The 21,718-nt window shown below is 47.8% G+C and overlaps 1 protein-coding gene across 2 annotated transcripts; it reads left to right on the top strand.

Annotated features, from left to right (window-relative positions):
* The first annotated feature begins 698 nt into the window (after window positions 1-698).
* On the top strand, window positions 699-20,921 carry ANKRD33 (ankyrin repeat domain 33). 2 transcript variants are annotated; one of them, XM_079966400.1, is made up of 5 exons: window positions 699-757; window positions 9,436-9,862; window positions 12,141-12,270; window positions 14,877-15,017; window positions 18,522-20,921. In XM_079966400.1, the coding sequence occupies exons 2-5, from the start codon at window positions 9,551-9,553 to the stop codon at window positions 19,298-19,300; spliced, it is 1,362 nt and encodes a 453-aa protein (XP_079822526.1). In that variant the 5' UTR covers window positions 699-757; window positions 9,436-9,550; the 3' UTR covers window positions 19,301-20,921. The 2 variants fall into 2 exon arrangements, with proteins under 2 accessions (XP_079822526.1, XP_079822527.1); XM_079966401.1 differs by lacking the exon at window positions 699-757 and having other exon boundaries at window positions 9,413-9,862.
* The last annotated feature ends 797 nt before the right edge of the window (window positions 20,922-21,718 follow it).

The following is a 21,718-nucleotide window of genomic DNA, read 5'->3' as shown; positions in this document are numbered from 1 at the left end:
CCAGCAGCCTATCATGCACTGCTGATGCTCCCTTATCAACTGGCAAGTTCTGCAGCTCAATGCCAGCTGAGCGTTGCTTTCCCGGCTGCCAGAATACACACCACATGTGCAAAGTCAACGCCAACTGCAGGAGATCAGAGAGCATGAAGTGCTCTCCATCTCGCTGATCCAATGGCTTCCTTCTCCCAAGCCGCTTCATTCCCGCTGGTTAGGTCCAGGAACCCCATGTATAAATAAGCAAATGAGAGTCGGGAGGCTAAATTTAACCCTTGACTTAAATACTTTCCAAATCCTGCTCAGAGCCGTTTTAAGCAACATTGCAAATTAAGATGTCTTCCCTAGCTAAGCTTACGGCAACGTGCAAGCTGTCACAGCTCCGGAGTCTAAATCCCCATCTTGGGCCCAAGGCCGAAGCTCCTTTCATCCCTGGGGGCGGTAGGAGGCTGTGTCCGAAAACTTCCACATGTCTTCGCATCTCAGAATGATGCTCCACCCAGTGAATGCGGTAATGAAAACCAAAGGGAGGAACAAGGGCTGAAGATTGGAGTACTTCAGGGTAAGTCTTGGCAAGGAGATAGGGAGCGGCGGTGCAAAGACCACTTCCTGAAGGACTAGGTCTCAAAGCAGGAACTGGATCAGTGTATATTCCCCAGAGATCGCTGTTAATGAATCAAACTGAGCTTTCTGGCAAACTCTGAGGACAGATTCCAGTTTTCTCTAAAGACCACAAGCAATGGAGAATCCACAACGACCTCAGGTATGGTTTTTCAATGGTTCATTCCTTTTGCTGCCATTATTATGATGTTTCTTTCTGAAAGTGTGTAGATTTAGCCAGTGATTTTTTTTTCTGGGGAGGGGGAACGGGATGCAGGGGTACTCATACCCCTAAACATTTTGTGAATCTTTGTACTTTTGTTCATTTAGTGTACAGTGGTACCTCGGGTTAAGAACTTAATTTGTTCCGGAGGTCCGTTCTTAACCTGAAACTGTTCTTAACCTGAGGTGCCACTTTAGCTAATGGGGCCTCCCGCTGCTGCCGCGCGATTTCTGTTCTCATCCTGAAGCAAAGTTCTTAACCCAAAGTACTATTTCTGGGTTAGCGGAGTCTGTAACCTGAAGTGTCTGTAACCCGAGGTACCACTGTGTTTGTTTTTCCCGATTTGAACTATAAAATGGTGGTTTTCTCGAGTCAAAATGAGAGTACGCCTAAAAAAAAAATAGAAAAAAAAGCACTGGATTTAGCTACAGTAAAACTATGCAAGGAAGAGCCGACAATCAGGAAATAGGGTTTTAAATCCTAAATGCATTTTGAGACTAATGAAAGGGTTTCATTGACTGAAATTTGCAGAGATTGCTTTGTTGGTTCAATAAGGTCCATGCTATTAGTAGGCAGGCCTTTCTCCCAGGAGTGTTAAGTAAGCCTTTCAACTTTGCGTTCTCAACCAAGAGCTCAGGGGCGTTTTCAGGGCCCCTACCACATCCCGCGCGAATTGTTGAATCGTTTGCAGCCTACCAATGTTAAAGAACTGACAATCTGCCAGAAGACCAGGAAACAAATTCATGCCTTGAAAAGTGTGAAGGAATGTATGTCTTGACCCGTGCATTTAAATCTGCCTTATGCCAAGTCAAATCCTTGATCCACTTAGCGTAGAACATAATACAGTACAGTACTATGCTCTCCAAGGTCTCACATGTAATTCTTCCATGAAAAGCTATGGGGAAGTGCTGAGCTGAGTTTCTCCAACATCATTTACAGTATTTTTTTCTCTATAAGACGCACCAGACCACAAGACGCACCTAGTTTTTGGAGAAGAAAAACAAGAAAAAAATATATTCTGAATCTCAGAAGCCAGAACAGCAAGAGGGATCGCTGCGCAGTGAAAGCAGCAATCCCTCTTGCTGTTCTGGCTTCTGGGATAGCTGTGCAGCCTGCATTCGCTCCATAAGATGCACACACATTTCCCCTTACTTTTTAGGAGGGAAAAAGTGAGTCTTATAGAGCAAAAAATACGGTAACTTGACTGGAGGAAAAATCAAGGAATGCGATTCGTCCTGATTTTCATGTTAATTTTCTTCACCTTCCGTTAACAATTTATACTGGGTGATATTCAACTAAGTTTCACACAGAGTAAAGCTGTTGAAATTAATGAACATGACTAGAATTGTAGAATCATAGTTGGGAGGTGGGCGCACTGCAGGAATGTGCAGTTGTCCCATGCAGGGATTCAGCCTGCAACCTTGGCATGATCAACACCACGCTTTAACCAACTGAGCTACGCAGACTAAGTTAGTTCCATTAATTTCAACAGTTCTACTCTGAGTAATGATTAGTTGGCATCTGTCTGTCTCGGAAGACAATCGAAGGGTGCGCCTTCGAGGGGTAAAGTCAAACCTTTGGAGAGTTCCTGCGCCCGTTGTGGCTCTAGAAACCAATCCTGTGTCTGGAAGCGGTTGGAGGATGGGTGGCGGCTAACAGATTGAGGTTGAATCCTGACAAGACAGAAGTACTGTTCTTGGGAGACAGCGGGGAGGCAGGTGTGGTCCTGAATGAGGTAACCAGGGCCATCTTTATCCAGGTGTGGAAGGGGTGTGAGGCACCTGGGTGCTGAATTCTGGGGGGCGCCCGGCTCCCGCCACTGAAGCCGCCTAAACTCTTAACTATCTACCCGTTATGAAATAATAAATAATTTTGATCAAGCTAGAAAAACAAAATACATATATACCTAGGTATTGCCAAAATATATACCTACTGTTTCACTAAAGGACTTTTGACTGTGCGCTCATTTACCAAAGACGTGCCGTGCTTGTCATTCAAAACGGCGGCACTTGTCAGACTCAATGATGGCGCTTGTCATTCACAACAAGAGATAAGGCGTAAACGTGGTGTCTGACATAAGCATTAATTATGTTAATTTGGGGGCTAACCTAAATTTGGGGGTGCTGGGTGGATCTTTGCACCCCAGTGGCCCATATGCTAAAGACAGGGCTGGGGGTAACTGTGCCTCTGAAGGACCAGGTGTGCAGCCTGGGAGTCATTTTGGACTTATAGCTGGCCATGGAGGCACAGATAAATTCTGTGTCCAGGGCAGCTGTATACCAGCTCCATCTAGTACGCAGGCTGAGACCCTACCTGCTCGCAGACTGTCTCGCCAGAATGGTGCATGCTCTGGTTATCTCCCGCTTGGACTACTGCAATGCGCTCTACATGGGGCCACCTTTAAAGGTGACCCAGAAACTACAACTAATCCAGAATGCGGCAGCTAGACTAGTGACTGGAAGTGGCCGCTGAGACCATATAACACCGGTCCTGAAAAACCTATATTGGCTCCCAGTACATTTCCGACCACAATTAAAAGTGTTGGTGCTGACCTTTAAAGCCTTAAACGGCCTCGGCCCAGTATATATGAAGGAGCGTCTCTACCCACCATCGCTCAGCCTGGACACTGAGGTCCAGCGCCGAGGGCCTTCTGGTGGTTTCCTCACTGCAAGGATACAGGGAACCAGGCAGAGGGCCTTCTCGGTAGTGGTGCCCACCCTGTGGAAAGCCCTCCTGTTAGATGTCAAGGAAAGAAACAGCTATCTGACTTTTAGAAGACATCTGAAGGCAGTCCTGTTATCGGGAAATTTTTAATGTCTGATGTTTTGCCATTTTTTTATGTGCTGTAAGAAGTACAGAGTCGCTGGGGAAACCCAGCCAGATGGGAAGAGTATAAATAATAAAATTATCATTGTCATCATGATCATTATACAGGAGAGACATGTTTTGTTGCAGCTGGGGCAGACGAAGGTGTCTGTTTGTGCTATTGCAGATGCACCATGGCGATTCTTCCCTCTGTTCTCCTCCCAGCAATCATCCCTCCTCTGATTACCACTATGGATACATGATCTGATTATTACCAGTGTAAAACTTAGTTGAATTCCAACCATAGTTAGCAATTACTAGTTAATTAAGAAGGAGAGAAGCTTTATTTTTCTTCTAGAGCAGGCATATTCAATGCTAAAGGATCACATCAGAAGTACATTTTGACAACGTCCAACTACATACCGTATTTTTCCGTGCATAAGACTAGGTTTTTTTCCTGAAAAATAATATCAAAAATTAGGGGGCGTCTTATACACGGATACATCTCCCCCCGTTTTCTTAATTCTGAGTCCCCCAAAATAGGACTCTTATACATGGCGGGTGGAAAAATACAGTATGTTATGGAAGCTCCATGATTTTAACCCTCTGTGCCTGATTCTATTAGGGAAAGTATCCATAGGGAGATTTGGATAGGATCCATGGTGTGTAGGAAAGCGTCTAACAGTTTGCCCCAACACTATGCTACTAATTCAGATCACTGCAAAGCTGCTATTAACCACAAAAAAATAAATTTAGCACATTTAACCATTTCCCCCAATTTCCATATAAATGTATTGATATTGTAGATGCCAAACGTATTGTAGATGCTGGGTGCATCTTTGATTCCAATAATTCTTTGCCCTCAGTGCAAAAACTTTGGTATAGTCTCTGAAAAATCTTGACACTTTGTTGGAAAGAATGAGTCTTGAGAACATAACAAATAGGAAACGTAAGAAGAGAAAGCTGGAATTCTCAAGAGTGGAAAAGGAGCTCACAGACCAGACAGAAAGGTTTCGCAAGACTTGTATTGTAATGCTTTGCCTATTCTATATAATCATAGAATTGTAGAGTTGGAAGGGACCCTGGGGTCATCTAGTCCAACCCCCTGCAGTGCAGGGATCTCAACTAGATCATACATGACGGGTGGCCTTGCAATCTCTGCTTAAAAGCCTTCAAGAAAGCAAAATCAAGCAAAAGAAGATTGCGGTTGCTGTTAATTCTACAGAAATATCTGATCACAGGCATTGGTCGGGGGGGGGGGGAGTCTGGAAAGACTTAATGTAACTTGTTTTCCAGGGGAATGGAGGAGGGAATTTACACTTTTTAAAAAACAAACCATATCTTATTGATTTGCGAATAATTAAAATGACAACAATGTTAAACAGGTGAGGCTCAATGAGCCACAAAAGAGTGCATATACAGTGGTACCTCAGGTTGCAGATGCTTCAGGTTACAGACGCTTTAGGTTACAGACTCCGCTAACCCAGAAATAGTACCTCGGGTTAAGAACTTTGCTTCAAGATGAGAACAGAAATCTTGCTCTGGCGGCGCGGCAGCAGCTGGAGGCCCCATTAGCTAAAGTGGTGCTTCAGGTTAAGAACAGTTTCAGGTTAAGAACGGACCTCCGGAACGAATTAAGTTCTTAACCCGAGGTACCACTGTAATCATATATAGATTCACCCAAAGCAAAAGACATTTTGTGTCGGAGGATTTGGTGGCAGTGCTGAGATTAGGTGGGGCTGGACCCTATTCAGAAGTCAAACAAGACGCAGCAGGAGCCAAATGAGCAGCGAAATTCTACGGTAAGGTAGTATTTGTTTTGATTTAAAAGAAGCCGCACATTCAGGTCAGGATCCTGATGTGATGCAGCCATATGCTGTTTGACTGCTTTGAGCCATTAGTGCAATGCTTTGGATCAGACCACATCTACAACAGCAAAAAAAGGCCCTGGGCTAGCTGCAGCACTGGCAGGCAAATGACCTGTGCAATTCATAAAGCACATTTCCGAGCACAATTCAAAGTGTTGATGCTGACCTTTAAAGCCCTAAACAGCCTCGGCCCAGTATACCTGAAGGAGCGTCTCCATCCCCATTATTCAGCCCAGACACTGAGGTCCATCACTGAAGACCTTCTGGCAGTTCCCTCCCTGCGATAATTGAAGCTGCAGGGAACCAGGCAGAGGGCCTTCTCAGTGGTGGCACCCGCCCTGTGGAACGCCCTCCCATCAGATGTCAAGGAAATAAGCAACTACAGTGGTACCTTGGTTTAAGAACAGCTTGGTTTTTGAACAAGTTGGATTGAGAACGCTGCAAACCCGGAAGTAGGTGTTTTGGTTTGTGAACTTTGCCTTGGAAGCAGAACATGTTCCGCTTCCAGTTGAGTTTGTTCCAATTAGAAACTGAGTCCCCCACTGCTATGGGAAAGCATGCCTGGTTTAAGAATGCTTTGGTTTAAGAAAGGACTTCCGGAACGGGTTAAGTTCGTAAACCAAGGTACCACTGTATCTGACTTTTTGAAGACATCTGAAGGCAGCCCTGTTAAGGGAAGTTTTTAATGTCTGATGTTTTACCGTGTTTTTATTATTCTGTTGGGAGCCGCCCAAAGTGGTTGGGGAAACCCAGCCAGATGGGCGGGATATAAATATTATTCTTATTCTTATTCTTATTCTTATTATTAAGTGCAGTAGGCCAGCTCCATCCTGATACACAATGACCTGCGGGACCCAACAGCGGCGTAGCGCGGGTTGTCAGCACCTAGGGCAAGGCAAGTAATTTGCGCCCCCTAACCCAGGGCAAGGCAAGTAATTTGCGCCCCTAACCCCTAACCTGCCGCCGCTGCCAGCTTCTTCTTGCTGCTGCCTGGGCTGGTCGGGTGTGGTTCTCTCCTGCGCTCAGCGCTGCGCTGGGCGGCCGCTGCACTGTCCCTCCCCCAGATAGTCCCTCCCTCTCCCTCTCTCCGCTCCGCACCGCAACGCACGCCTGGCACCCTCCCCCTCCACAGTGGGCGGCGACCCGGCAGCTCGGATCAGATTCGCACAGCCAGCACTGCAGTGAGAGAGTGAGTGAGCCAGGAAGGGGCAGAGAGCTGCGAGTGCGAGTGCGCCCCCCCCCCAATGTTGCGCCCGGTGCGGCTGGCCCCCCCTGCACCCCCCACGCTACGCCACTGGGACCCAAGCAACAAACTGGAACAATGGCTCATGCAGTCATACCAGCTGCTGACTAGATGTCTTTTGGAGGCATGTCAGTGCCGAGTCATTTCTTTCTTTTTATGGGGACCCAGCAGGCCTGCTATTCTTAAAGTGTGGACTGGAGTCTCATAGGTGCCGGGCGGTGGCATGAACTCTTTCCTGACACATTGGACGTTTATTTGTCTGAGACTTTTGGGGGTTGGGAGGAGGAAAAAGCTTGCCTTGTGGTCGTGACAGCTGTGTGGGTTAGGTCTACCTCTTGATTGTGACATTGAAATTCTACTCAGTATTGATCCAGAGTACAGAGGACGCTCGGGTTGCGAACGTTTTCCAGGGGAATGGAGGAGAGAATTTACTTTTTTTTCCCCAAAACAAACCATATTTTATCGATTTGCAAATAATTAAAATGACAACAGTGTTAAACAGGTAAGGCTCAAAGAGCCAAAAAGGAGTGCATATAATCATATATGAAGGGACGCAGGTGGCGCTGTGGGTTAAAGCCTCAGCGCCTAGGGCTTGCCGATCGAAAGGTCGGCGCTTCGAATCCCTGCGGCGGGGTGCGCTCCCGCTGCTCGGTCCCAGCGCCTGCCAACCTAGCAGTTCGAAAGCACCTCCGGGTGCAAGTAGATAAATAGGGACCGCTTACCAGCGGGAAGGTAAACGGCGTTTCCGTGTGCGGCTCTGGCTCGCCAGATGCAGCTTTGTCACGCTGGCCACGTGACCCGGAAGTGTGTCCGGACGGCGCTGGCCCCTGGCCTCTTAAGTGAGATGGGCGCACAACCCCAGAGTCTGTCAAGACTGGCCCGTACGGGCAGGGGTACCTTTACCTTTACCTTTATAATCATATATGAACGTTCTGGTACTGTACTTCCAGGTTTCGGCAGTCCGTAACCCAAAAAAACACAACCTGAAGCTTCTATAACCCAAGGTATGACTGTAGATTCCAATGTACAGTTAGCAGAGTAATAACTTAAACACGTCGCAGGATTCCTTAAAAAATAGACCAGAGGCAATTGTGTTTCATGCAGCAGAGCTTTACAGTGGTAGCTCGGTTTACAAACACTTTGGGTTACTGACTCCGCTAACCTGAAAGTAGTACCTCAGGTTAAGAACTTTACCTCAGGATGAGAACAGAAATGGCGCCGCCATGGCGGGAGGCCCCATTAGCTAAAGTGGTACCTCAGGTTAAGAACGGATTCAGGTTAAGAACAAACCTCTGGAACGAATTAAATTCGTAACCAGAGGTACCACTGTACTGCTAGTGAAGGCAAATGAGCATAATCGTCACAATACACTCAGGATTGGCACTGTGCATAAGAAATCCAGTTGCAGCAGACTTAACTTAAACTTACAGCAACTTAACACTACATACGGAACACCACACCAGAAAGAAAGAGAGAGTGAAACCCAGGCTCCTTCTGGCCTCACTATTATAGTCAGCATAACCTTGACAGAAAGAGGTAACAGAACCAGTTTAAACCAGCTGTACGCAGCTTCTCTGAAGGAATAACCCAAATATCAGGAATCTTCTTTAACACAGAGAAGCTTCCAGAACCCTCTTGAATTAAGTAGAACAAGAAAGATCTATACACATCAGATCAATACTTTCTGCACTAAGAAATGCAAACTGACAGATCGATGGTACTGGAGGACCCAGGTTTCAGCAGGTGCTTTCAGTGCCGGTTTGAAAACACTGGGAAAGCCGTCAATGGCAGCCAAACAACCTATGCTCCGCTGAACACTTGGGGAAGTTGAAAATGCCTTACCCATCGTTCATGGAGATTTGTGTGCTGCTCTAATGCTTGCCCAAAGGCACGGTTCCTGCAGCAATGTTCTTGCCTTCTTGGTGCAGTCTCAGACCTGACTGAAACACCACAGCGATGGCTAGCTCTAGCACTAGGCCTGTCACAGATAGCCAAGACAGACCCTCCAAGTGTCCCTATTTTCCAGAGATTTACAGAAGCAATCCCAGTTTCTGATTTGATCCTGGAATGTCCCACTTTTTCTTGGGATGTCCCTGAAACTGAATTTCCAGTGCATTTTCCTGCCACTTTCCAAGCCACAAACGCCTGTTTTCGTTTTCCTATTTTAAAGTGGATCCCAAAAGTGTTCACTGGATTTTGAATAAATGTGCAATTAATTGTTCCCATTTTGAACTTTATCATGTTGTTATCTTCCTTCCTAAGTGGCTGGGGTCACCCAGAGTGGCTGGGTCAACTCAGTCAGATGGGGGGCATATAAATGATAAAATTGTTGTTGTTATTGTTGCTGTTGTTGTTGTTGGAGCCCCTTAACCCACTTTAATTGTGCAAAAACCTAAAGATCTGGTATGTGTTGAAATCCCTCTCACCAAATACTGAGAGTTTAGAGGCATCCTTGAGAAAACTTGCCGCCATTCCTGATCATCTCGCTGATTATCCCCCAATTATAATCTCCTATGGAACCTTGGTGTTTCCAGGAATGGAGTTTGAAAACGACTATTTCAGTAGCTTCTGAACAGATGGCTTGTGCTCAGTACAATTAAGGGATTATCAAATGATCTCTCAAACCCATGAAATGTTCAGGGAGTTGTATTTGTTCATTGAGAGTGGCTAATCTTTGTCTCTGCATCATCTTTGCTTCACAGATCCCCAGCGTGTAACTGAGGAGGGCAGTCAAGCACAAGAGAAAAGGTCATCGAGACTGAAACAAGCATGGGCAACCAAAACGACAACAAACACTGCTTGCGTTGAGTGGGCTGGATGACCGATGCCAGCAGGAAAGGAGAGCCAGACACATCGCCCGCCCTAGATGAGTCAGACCCCAATCTAGACTATGAAGAAGATGAGGAGGACGAAGGGAGGGAGGATGAGAGGGGAGAATCGGACACCTGCAGCATCCTTTCTGATGACTCTGTGTACCCCGTCTATGAATCTGCTCCGTCTGCCAATGGTGATGGCACGACGCTCACGTTCTACCAGATCTGTCTCAAGAACGATGCAAAGCTATTGCAGGAGAAACTTGACAGAGGGGTGACCAGGGAAGAAGTCATGGAGCTGGACATCAACGGACGGGTAACTGGACTTCTCACAGCAGCACCTAAAAGCTAGCAATAAAATGGCCTAGGGGTGAATAGAAGGCCATGATTCTTAGCCATTCTTTAGAACAGAGACATAGCCCAATCATGGCCGTTTTCTAGTCCAAGAAACCATCCCTAGCATCGCTGTCCTTAACAGGAAGCCATGGTAAACCATCCCAGCCATGCAGTGAATTCGACATGCCTTGTGGGGTGGCGACTACACAGCAAAGTGGTCACTGTACCACTCCACTGTGTGTTGGTGGCTTGCTCCATCAATTTTCACTGACTACGTGTTTGGCTGGGTGGCACCAAGTGGGGTGTGCGAAACAAAAAGCAGTCAAAGGCATGAATGAATTAGAGAGTTACCTGAGGAAGGCCATTTGTCCACACTACAACCGATCTGGTAATGTCCGGGAGCCAACAGGCAGAGCAGGTCATTCACAGGTGTGTGTGTGTGAGAGAGAGACGCTTGGCAGTTAGTTAGTTAGTTAGTTAGTTAGTTGCAGTTAGTTTCTTTATTAAGGAAAGCAAAACACACAGAGAGATATCTAAAGGGAAAGCCAGTTGTTCGAACCAGCTTGTAGCCCCTTCTTCACTCCCGTCCCCTCTCTGTCTAGCCCCTTCTTCTGTGATCTTCTGCTACGGCAAGCTCCAAGGGACTCCCTCTGTGTCTGCCTGGCTCGCTTCTTGGCAACACACAACAATCGTTCTAGGCATGGGTTGGGGACTGGAAATCTTGCATCAGAGAAGCTGTCAGAGTAGCTCTGAGGAAGAACTGCACGGTCTACCTCTCTCCTGTGTCCTTGCTGTCTGTCGGCGCCTGTATCCAAACTGGAAAACACCTCATGCTGTTCTGTCTCTTCGCTATCCCTCAAGAGCCCTGATTCTAACAGTTCCCAGCCCATCCCCTCCTCTGAGGTGTGGCCAGTGTCCCACCACCAGTCCCCAGGCTCGAAATCCTCTTCCTCTGTGCCTTTCCTGGGGGGAGGGGGGGCTTAGTTATGCAGATTCCACATGTAAGTTCTAGAATCCCATGCTTATGCACGGCTTCTCCCCAGCCCTTTATCCCGTGATTGAAATTAGGACCGAGTTAGACCATCACTTCATCTAACCAGTGGCGTAGAGTGGGTTATCAGCACCCGGGGCAAGGCAAGTAATTTGCGCCCCCTAACCTGTGGATTTGCGCCCCCTAACCCGTGGATTTCCCTAACCCCCAGATGTTGCGCCCGGTGCGGCCGGCCCCCCCTGCACCCCCCACGCTACGCCACTGCATCTAACTCATTACTGTCCACACTGACTCGCAGTGGCTCTTTTAAGGTTTCAAACCAAGAGTCTTTCCCAATCCCATAAATGCCGGGGATTGCTCCTGCTTACTGAGCCACAGCCCCTCCCCTGCATTGGCAGCACTGATGCCCTGCTATCGATGACGCAAACAAAGGACTTTGTTCCTGAGTGGTTTATAAATATCGCAAAAGAATGAAAAGAAATGAAATGTGTTATCATGGCGTTCTAGCCATCCTCATGTGTTCAAGTTGTACTTTCTTTCCACGCCCGGTAAATAGAGGAACAGTATCAGCCGCATTTTGTATTTACAGTGCTACCTCGGTTTTCGAACGTCTCCGTTGACAAACTTTTCGGTTTTCGAACGCCGTAAACGCTTCCGTTTTCAAACACGCCTCGGAAGTCGAATAGCTTCCGCTGAGTGTATATGTCATTTTTCTCAATTTTCTCTATTAAATCTGCAGGCCGCCCTTTACGCCTCGGTTTTCAAATGTTTCGGAACTCCAACGGTCTTCTGGAACGGATTATGTTCAAAAACTGAGGTGCCGCTGTATTTCATAACAATTTATATACTGCTTGATTGTAATAAAACGCCAGAGCAGTTTGCAAAAGGAATGAACAATAAAATTAACAATTAAAAACAAGTATTTAAAGCATTAAAAAAAAGTAATGCTTTAGGGTGTGTGTGTTTTTTTAAAAAAACCACAACCACAACATTTGTGCTATGTCCTGACTGATAGGTAGCAGTGGCAGGAATGCAATAGGAGTGGCTGTTATTGCTGAGGTGCTGGAAACAATCAGTGACTGGAGCTCAGGCTTTGTGTAGCTGCTGGGAGAGCATCGGAGTCACCCCTGGGGCAGGAAGTGCCATCTTGTTGGGACCAAAGGACTGTGTTTCTGGAACGGGCAAGATAGGCAGGAAAGATATACAAGAGGTAGCATCTCTTGCTCAAGTGGTTGAACCTTAACACCTGTTCCCTTTTCCTCCACAGAACGGCCTATTGGTGTCATGTTTCAAAGGCTTCGTAGACATTGTCACCATTCTCAGCAAATGTCCCTACATAGATATCAATCATCAGGATAATGATGGAAACACAGCACTCATGATAGCAGCTCAGGCAGGTAGGAAGTGTCCTGCTTTTATACAGTTGAGCAGGGGTGGCAGACAGAGACAAGGAAGGCTGGGCATCTGGCTAGGATTGCTCTACTTCCAATAATGACTTCAGGGGCGACTTCCTTCGTTCTTCCTCCGCTTCTGGGTACCGGTTGCTGGAAACTGCAGGGTGGGAAAGCACTCTTGCACAAAGATCCTGCTTTTGGGCTTCCATAGGCATCATTTTGGCCACATGGATGCTAGACTAGATGGGCTGCTGGCCTGATCTTCTTATATGCTTAATTACGAGTGAGCAGATGATAGATAGATTAGATAGATGATAGATAGATAGATAGATAGATAGATAGATAGATAGATAGATAGATGATAGATAGATAGATGATAGATAGATAGATAGATAGATAGATAGATAGATGATAGATACCTTGTGATTTTTCAAATTAGCGTTCTGGCAATGAGAAGTAAAAGGGATTTACTGAAAGGTGACGATGAGCTCAGGTTGCAGATGGCCATTCCTCTGTGAAAATTGGAGCCAAATTGTATTATCTCAAATTTTATGAATATTCTGAAGGCAAGATGTGCACATTTGAATTCAGGCGTCTATTGGCATTCCAGATTTGCAGAGGAGTTACCGTTTCACACTTCCTTCCCTTCCTAATTTATTTGTCTGTTTAGCGCCCTGTGATTTGTTTGTGCAGACTGTAGCCCAGACTGCATGTAACGGAAAGCCAAACTATGGCTAAGTGCGAACAGGCAAGGGTGCAGTTGCCCAGAGCAAGAAAGGTTGCCGGTTCTTTCTTCCCCCAGTCCTGCTGCCGACATGCTACCTGGAGCTAAGCTATAGCTTGGCTCTATGGAAATCCAGGCTAATGGTTTGTCTCGCTCCCAATAAACCACAAGCTGTTACTGCAGTTTGTTCTTGGCTTATTGGCCATGCTTTGTTTGGAAGAGGCAGACCTCTTCCAAACGCTCAGGTTTGGACGTAATGCTAAGCTAAACCATGACTTAACTCTGCAAAGCAACCACTCTTGGTCTTGCACCCTCATCCTGCCATGGTTTGGCTGAGTATTATGTGTGAACAATGCCTGTGATTGATAGATGGCTGAACCACAAAAACAGACCCAATTAAAAAACAACTCAAGATGGTTAAATTCTTCAAAAGTGAAATGGGGGGGATATGAAACAATGGAGGAGATACAGTAGATATAATATACCAATAATAATAGTCAAGAATCAAAGCATCATAGAGTTAGAAGGAATCCTAAGGATCATCTACTCCAACTTGCTGCAATGCAGGAATATTCAGCAATCCCTTATGGGGATAGAACTTGTAACCCTGGCATTATCAGCACGAAACTCTAATCAACTGAGCTATCCAGCTATCCACACTAGAAGAGTATGTTTGGAAGTGTATCCACTGTGTTCAATCCGAATGCATTTTTCTTTCTCCAGGATTGAACTCTGCAAGAAAGAAGCAGAATATGGCAGTGCTTTTTGCAGTAGCAGTTAGCTGTGCATAGCACTGATTGGCTGGTGCCTGTGACTTTACCATGAAAGCGTTCTTCTCCCAAACACACCTTTTAAAATAATGTTTCCTTTTCCCTTATTTTATTTTAATGGAAAGCACTTTTAAAAATAGGGGGTGGGAAATAAACTGTCTTTCTGCAGCATGGAGAGAAGGCCAAGACTGACAGCTGAACTAGTCTTTGATTGGTTGGTATTTACATCTATCATTCAAATTCTGAAGCTCAGTGGAGCTTTACTGGCAATCATTGTAGGGCTTTGAGGATCTGGGTAATGTGATCCCCCGCAATGCGCTAGATAACAGTCAGGCGTTGCCATTCTGCATCAGCTGCAGCTTCTATAACATCTTTAAGTGCAGCCCCACCCCCATTGTAGTAATCTATTTTGGAAGTTATTAACACTGGTTAACCGAGGCCAAGCTGTCCTAGTCCAGAAATGGCCACAGCTGATGGATGGATCAGTCACACCTGGGCCTGGGCATTACTCGCCACCAAAGACACTTGAGCCACTGGCAGTAATTTAGAATCAAGGAGCAACCCCCAAGCCATGAACCTAGTCTTTCAGAGGGCTTCACATGGACACAATGGTAACTTGGGCTTGTGTCGGGCTGGTAGACATCAGCCACTCACAGGGCTGTCTTACCCATAGCCACTAGGGGTGCTGGACACCCGGGCGCCAGGCTCTCAGGAGCGCCAGGCCGAGAGTCTGGGCCCCGAGAGTTGAGTCCGGGGATGAGCCCACCCATCGGTCAGAGCACCACGGTGGGCTCTTCTGTTGCGGGCGGTTCTGTGCCGTGAGTTCAGGGGTGACCAAGCCAGCAAGACGCTGAGGTGGCCGGCCGGGTCTGCCATCCTGTGCACCTGGGACTGGGAAACTGGGGGGGGGGGTGCACTGGGCAAATCTTTGCACCCTGGCGCCCCATATGCTTAAGACAGCCCTGGCCCCTCAATTCCCAGAGGAAAGGAAAGTCTACATGGACAGGGAAATAATTCATTGTGTGTTAACTCTTGTGGTCTTCAGTGCATGCTAAACCTCTGAGAAACATTTCAATGCCTAACGCCGTTTCCTTAATCTCTCTCTCTCCATGAAGGACACATCACTATTCTCAACTATCTTCTGAACTACTATCCAACACTGGAGCTGGAGGTGCGAGACTTGCGGGGTCTGACTGCACTCATGAAGGCTGCAGTGCAGGGGAGAAACGACTGTGTTGCAGCTTTGCTCATGGCAGGTATGTCACTCCTCATTAGCCAGTTCAGGAGGAAAGGATTTTTAAATCCTTTTTTTAACACCTGCTGCTCATCCTTCGAGTGTTCAGCCGTGGCTGCTGCATCTAGCTGCCACTGCAGTTTCCTACAATGCCCCAATAATGACGCTGTGTCAGTAGCATTGTGGGAAATTAAGATGGCAGCTAGATACAGCCACTTGGTGCTGCTTAGAGAGCCAAGCACCAGCAGTCTGGTCCTATTTTCCAGGAGAACTCCTGGATTTACAGAAGCCATCCCAGTTTCTGATTGGATCCCGGAATGTCCCGCTTTTCGTTAGGACCTCCCTGTTTTCATCAGAGAAATGCTGGAGGGTATGGAGTTATCTGGCCCCTGAGCCAAGGAGATAAGTAACTGTACAACCTTTAGAAGACATCTGAAGGCAGTCCTGTATAGGGAAGTTTTTTAATCTTTAATGTTTTAATATATGTTGGAAGCCACCCAGAGTGGCTGGGGCAACCCAGTCAGATGGGCAGGGTATAAATGTTGTTGTCGTCATTGTTGTTGTTGACAGCGGCGGGGCAAGGCAAGTAATTTGCGCCCCCTAACCCGGGCGCCCCTAACCGCTAACCAGCTGCCGCTGCCAGCTGCTTCTTGCTGCTGCCTGGGCTGGGGTATTTATGGTAAGGTAGCCACGGCGGCGGCAGCGGGTCTGTGTCAGGTGATCTGAGGCGAGTTGCCACTGGCGCTGCCGTCCAAACGACGCTGCTTGCCCGGAGGAGGAGGAGGGCAGAGAGGCGAGGAAAATGCAACATGGCCCAGCAGCTGTAGCAGCAGCGGCGGGGCTGTGAGAAGGGGCTGCCTGGCGCGCCCTCCACGGCGAGCGCTGAGAGCCGCTGCCTGCCAGACGCCTTCAGCCCGGACGCGCGCACAGCTCGTCGGTTCCGCGAGACATGGGGCTCTGCTACAGCCTGCGCCCGAGGCTCTTCGGCGACTCCGGAGGCGGCGAGCGCCCCCCCCCCCAGATGTTGCGCCCGGTGCGGCCGGCCCCCCCTGCACCCCCCACGCTACGCCACTGGTTGTTGAGTAGGACGTCCCTATTTTCATCAGAGAAATGTTGGAGGGTATAAACAACACATCAGCAATGGGCCCTGCCAGCTGTCTGAGAATGCCCTGAGTGTGAGGAGGGACAGATGGCTCAAACACCCTGGCATGCCTGACCTATGGAAACAAATCCAAGGGAAGGATGTTTTTCCCTTACTATTCAGCTTCCAAAGCAAATACAGTTCTCCTGTTTGATCTACAGTCGTACCTTGGTTTTTGAACATCTTGCAACTTCAATGTTTTGGCTCCCAAACCCCGCAAACCTGGAAGTTAGTGTTCCGGTTTGCGAACTTTTTTTGGAAGCCGAACATCCAACTTCAATGGCTTCAATGGAGTGCAAGAAGCTCCTGCAGCCAATTGGAAGTCGTGCCTTGGTTTTCAAACGTTTTCGGAAGCCGGACGGACTTCTGGAATGGATTCCACTTGAGAACCAATGTACGACTGTGTTTGAAAAAGGCTGAATTGTTCAACAACACAAAGCAGAGGTTTCATTCAAGACTGAGTTCCCAAAGAGTCTCTCGATAGCTAGTGACTCTTCACTCACCTCTTGTCAACACTGAATAACTCACATTAGGCGTAACTTCTGATAAGCCCCCTTAGTATTTGCAATCCTAGTACTGTACTCCAGTATTTCCACTCCTGTGCCAGTGATGGAAACCAGAAGCTCTGTCTGCTCACGTTCTCGATCTAACTCTGTAGATGCCTTTTCACTTTGTACCTACTGCCATCTGCAGGCCCTTGCAAAGGACAACATGTGACCGGTTCATGAGGGCCCCAGTGCCATCTAATGGCAACCTGTGGGCCAAATTAAACATGCTTGCAGGTTTTGTGCCTTTTTTTCTATTTAGTCCAAATAGGAAAGAGGTGTGTGTGTGTGTGTGTGTGTGTGTGTGTGTGTGTGTGTGTTGATTCAGGATCAAGACTACAAGTTAGGGGTTTTTAACCACTTCCTTACTCACCATGAACCAGATGAAAGTCACCCCCCTCCCAAAAAAATAGCTGCTCTCACCCCACAGAAGGACTCTTCCCATTGGTTTCAGCACAGGAGAACTTGGGAGATCTTTTCCTGCCCAAAGGACTTGTGCAGTTAAGGCATGCAAAAGTTATATGGCCAGTACCATGTGCAATGAGCCCCATGGAGGTGTCATGGCAGGAATGGTCAAATACTGAGGAGGAGCTCAGGTGTCAAGGTACTGTCAACCAGCCAGGGCAGGCGCAGAGCAGGCACACACACAAAAGGCACGAAATGCAATTAGCTTTTTATTAGCAGGGAAAAAACAGCAATAAAGCAATGTCCCTGGTTGCTGAAGGCAGTGCTGAAACTAAGCCCTAGGTATAGCATCTAGATCAAGGGAAGTAATAGTGCCACTGTATTCTGCTCTGGTCAGACCTCACCTGGAGTACTGTGTCCAGTTCTGGGCACCACAGTTCAAGAAGGACACTGACAAACTGGAACGTGTCCAGAGGAGGGCAACCAAAATGGTCAAAGGCCTGGAAACGATGCCTTATGAGGAACGGCTAAGGGAGCTGGGCATGTTTAGCCTGGAGAAGAGGAGGTTAAGGGGGGATATGATAGCCATGTTCAAATATATAAAAGGATGTCACATAGAGGAGGGAGAAAGGTTGTTTTCTGCTGCTCCAGAGAAGCGGACACGGAGCAATGGCTCCAAACTACAAGAAAAAAGATTCCACCTAAACATTAGGAAGAACTTCCTGACACTAAGAGCTGTTCGACAGTGGAATTTGCTGCCAAGGAGTGTGGTGGAGTCTCCTTCTTTGGAGGTCTTTAAGCAGAGGCTTGACAACCATATGTCAGGAGTGCTCTGATGGTGTTTCCTGCTTGGCAGGGGGTTGGACTCGATGGCCCTTGTGGTCTCTTCCAACTCTATGATTCTATGATTCTATGATTCTAGGTATGCCCTTCCCCTCTAGCCGCTCATCTTGGATCCCTCCCCGGCAGACGAAGGCTGCTTCAAGGGAATGGCCTCCTACTCAGGGCCAGTCTGATGCATTGCTCAGCAACATGCAGAATCCTCCACAAGCAGGGAGTCACAAGGGGTGGAAAGTCAGCGGGACTGGGACTGTCTGCACACCCACTGGCTCTCAGCTTTTAATCCTGACCTGGAGGGCCCTCCTTCTCCTGATGCCCCTTGATTGCTCAAGTGCCCTGTTTTTATCAGCTTCCAAATCATCCTTTCCATTGATTGCTCCTCAGTTTCCCACCACCAGGCTCCGGGCTCTAAGGTGTCATCCCTGGGGGGGCTCCTGGGAGGCACTCTTGTTCATCTAGCCAGTCCAAGCTCCCCCTGGGGGGTACGGAGTCTCAGTACTGAACTACCCCCATCCCCCACCCCATTCATTCTGCACTATATACTGAAAGGGAATGGACCACAGCAGGCTCCCTAAAACCTTGCGATTTCTCCTAGGAGCCGACCTCGCAGCTGTGGACCCGGTGAAAGGAAAGACAGCGCGGGAATGGGCAGCCCTGACGGGGCGCTTTGAAACAATTGTCCGGATCCGAACCCTTCTGCAGCGCCCATGCGCCGAGCAGTTTTGCAGCAAGTACATGCCGCAGTGGCCCGCTCTGCCCGAGCTGGTGGCGCAAGCAATGGCCACAAAATCCAGAGCCAAGCGGCTGTCGGAGACGATATGCTCCACCTTCACCATAAATTTCCCGCACGACCCTGAGCCGGATGGTGTGATGGACCACATGGTGCGCATGACCACTTGCTTGGCCAGTCCGTTCGTGGGCACTGCTTGCCAAACCGTCTGCCCAGACAGCCCGCCGGAAGTGGGGAAGCAGAGACTCTCTGTGCCCGAGATCCTGAAGGAGTACACGCCGGATCCTGATGCCAAATCCATGGTTAGTGCGTCGGCCTGCAATGGCCAGCTCATGACACCCACCCGGGTTCTGGTGCCCTACCGGCCCCCCAGCACCATCGTCAAGCTGCTGTCGTTCCCCTTGCGCATGCGCCATAACAGCATCTACCCGGTCCCGAAAATTGAACTCACCAAGTCGCCTGCTCAGTCGCCACCCAAGGAGAACGTGCCGCCACGTTCTCAGGACAAGCACATGCTGGAGCTGCCAAAGTGGCGCTATAAGGAGCTGAAAGAAGCGAAGAAGAAGAAAGAGGAGGAGGAAGGGAAACCCAAGAAGAAAGGGAAGGGAAAGGGCAAAGGCAAAGGCAAAGGCAAAAAGTCATAACAGCTCGAGGGAGGGGAGCTGGACAGATTGGGAAAAGAAACTGCAGTCAGCTCACATTCCAAGTGTAAATTTCAACTTGCAGATAGATCACTTCCGTCATAATTTATCAGTCTCAAAAGTAATTTTTAAAAGGGATGTTTTGTCTACCTTATTCCCTGATGACTGACCCTAAGGACTATTATGTAGTGTTTGAGCACAATCGAGGTTCCTTGCTTTAAGTCACTCACCCCTATCCAGATCCCCCAAAACATCTCGATCTCCCAGTGTGGAAAGCAGCTTTTTCAGAGCATCAGAATTTAATCCCTGTTCTCCCTGTTTCCCAAGAGAGAATGTGATAATAACCAAGATTTATGGCTTGGCTGTCATTAATCACCACATAATTATCTCTGTCAATGGAGTGTAGACAGTAGATGACTAGTCCGCCATCTTCCTCTCCCCGGAAGTCTCTACTCCAGTGGTTTTAGATAACATTATTGCCCACTCATCATTCTTGACCAGCTTTTGCCAGGCTAAGGGACTAACAAATGGGATGCGTGGAATAGGACTTGGGTGCTTCTTGCAGAAGGGAACGCAGAGTAGAGCAGTGGAAGTGAAAAGTGTTTAATCCCCATCCTGCCTGCCATTTCTCAGCTCCAAATTACCCATTCTCATCAACCCCCATTTCCCATTCTCCCAGTTTTCAGATGTGTGTTTGCCCTCATGTGCAGAGCTCTAGGGCAGAGGGGAATTTGGAGAGGATTTGGAACACCCCCCCCCCCAATGCACACAAACACACACTTCTCCGCTCTAATTTCCCTTCTCTCAAAGCAGTTCTGTTTAAAAAGGAATCAGGGAATGGCCACATACATTCACATAAGCGCTGGATTTAGGATGGTGTGGGGAGTTCCCCCACTCAGGGCACCAAGCTGAAAGGGTGCAAAATAACAACAACCTATATTTATACAGGTACCTACTGAGATGTTCCATAAAAAAGCAACCGTACCAAAAGGAATTATTGTGAAAGGAGGCAAAAGGAATTATTAGAAAGGGGGCAAAAAAAAAATATCCTTGCTCAGGGCACCATATTACCAAAATCCACCCCTTTTCACACTGATGGTGTGACATATAGTTCACCCCTAAGACTTCAATCTCAACCAAGCCCTTGTTGCTTCCAAGGAAACTCTTTCTACGTTAAGGTGAAGATGGAAGTTACATTGGTAGATAAGCAGGGCTGGGTTGGAAATGCCCTTTCCACCTTTAGTGCAAATTACTGGTATATACCATTCTCTTGGGACGCAGGTGGCGCTGTGGGTTAAACCACAGAGCCTAGGACTTGCCGATCAGAAGGTCGGTGGTTCGAATCCCTGCGACGGGGTGAGCTCCCGTTGCTCGGTCCCTGCTCCTACCAACCTAGCAGTTTGAAAGCACGTCAAAGTGCAAGTAGATCAATAGGTACCACTCTGGCGGGAAGGTAAACGGCATTTCCGTGTGCTGCTCTGGTTCGCCAGAAGTGGCTTAGTCATACTGGCCACATGACCCGGAAGCTGTACGCTGGCTCCCTCGGCCAATAAAGCGAGATGAGTGCCGCAACCCCAGAGTCAGTCACGACTGGACCTAATGGTCAGGGGTCCCTTTACCTTTACCTTTACCTTTACCTTTACCTTTACCTTTACCTTTACCATTCTCTTGGACCAGATTTCAAGCTCTGGGATGGCGGGCAGCAGAAGTGGACTGTGGCTAGCACTTGTGATGTCATCCAGATAGCACAATAGCACATGTGATATCACCTCCCATATCTCCAAAGCGGTTTTGTCCTCGTTTTTAACACCTGTCCTGAAAACTGTGCAGCTGGGAGGAAGATGAGCGCAGTCTCTATAAGTATAGAATCCCCAGCGACTTCTCTTTAAATATTACTTCCGTCTTCACCCTTAGCAAGGCCCCAGTGTACTCTTCTCAAAATATTCACAGTTCTCATACAGATGCAAAGAGACTCAGATTTTGCCATAGCCCTGTCAACTATACCCCTGTCTCACAACCGTTTTGCTGACTTGGCAAAAAGCTCCTGACAAATCCCATCTGTACCGTAAGCCTTACAGTAAAGTTGGGATTTGTCAAAATTTCTCCGCAATGATTTTTTCCAAGCCTTATTGTTTGCAGGGAGAGGAAAGGGACACACACACACACACAGAGAGAGAGAGAGAGAGAGAGAGAGAGAGAGAGAGAGAGGGCAGGTTCATTATTTAACCGCGGAAATTTTGGGTCCCCTCCAAACCAGTGTGTGAGAGAGAAAGAGACAGACAAGGAATGACTGACTGGATGACTAAAGTATGTTTGTTTTGCTTGTGTGTGTGTATGGCGTGTGCTGTACATGTGTATGCATGGATGCATGGGATGTGTATGCACATGTGTTGGGGCACTAGAGAGAGGGTGAGGTGGCCC

This window comes from Podarcis cretensis (assembly GCF_951804945.1).
Source record: "Podarcis cretensis genome assembly, chromosome: 2".
NCBI lineage: Eukaryota > Metazoa > Chordata > Lepidosauria > Squamata > Lacertidae > Podarcis > Podarcis cretensis.
This window is presented reverse-complemented; position numbering and strand designations above follow the sequence as displayed.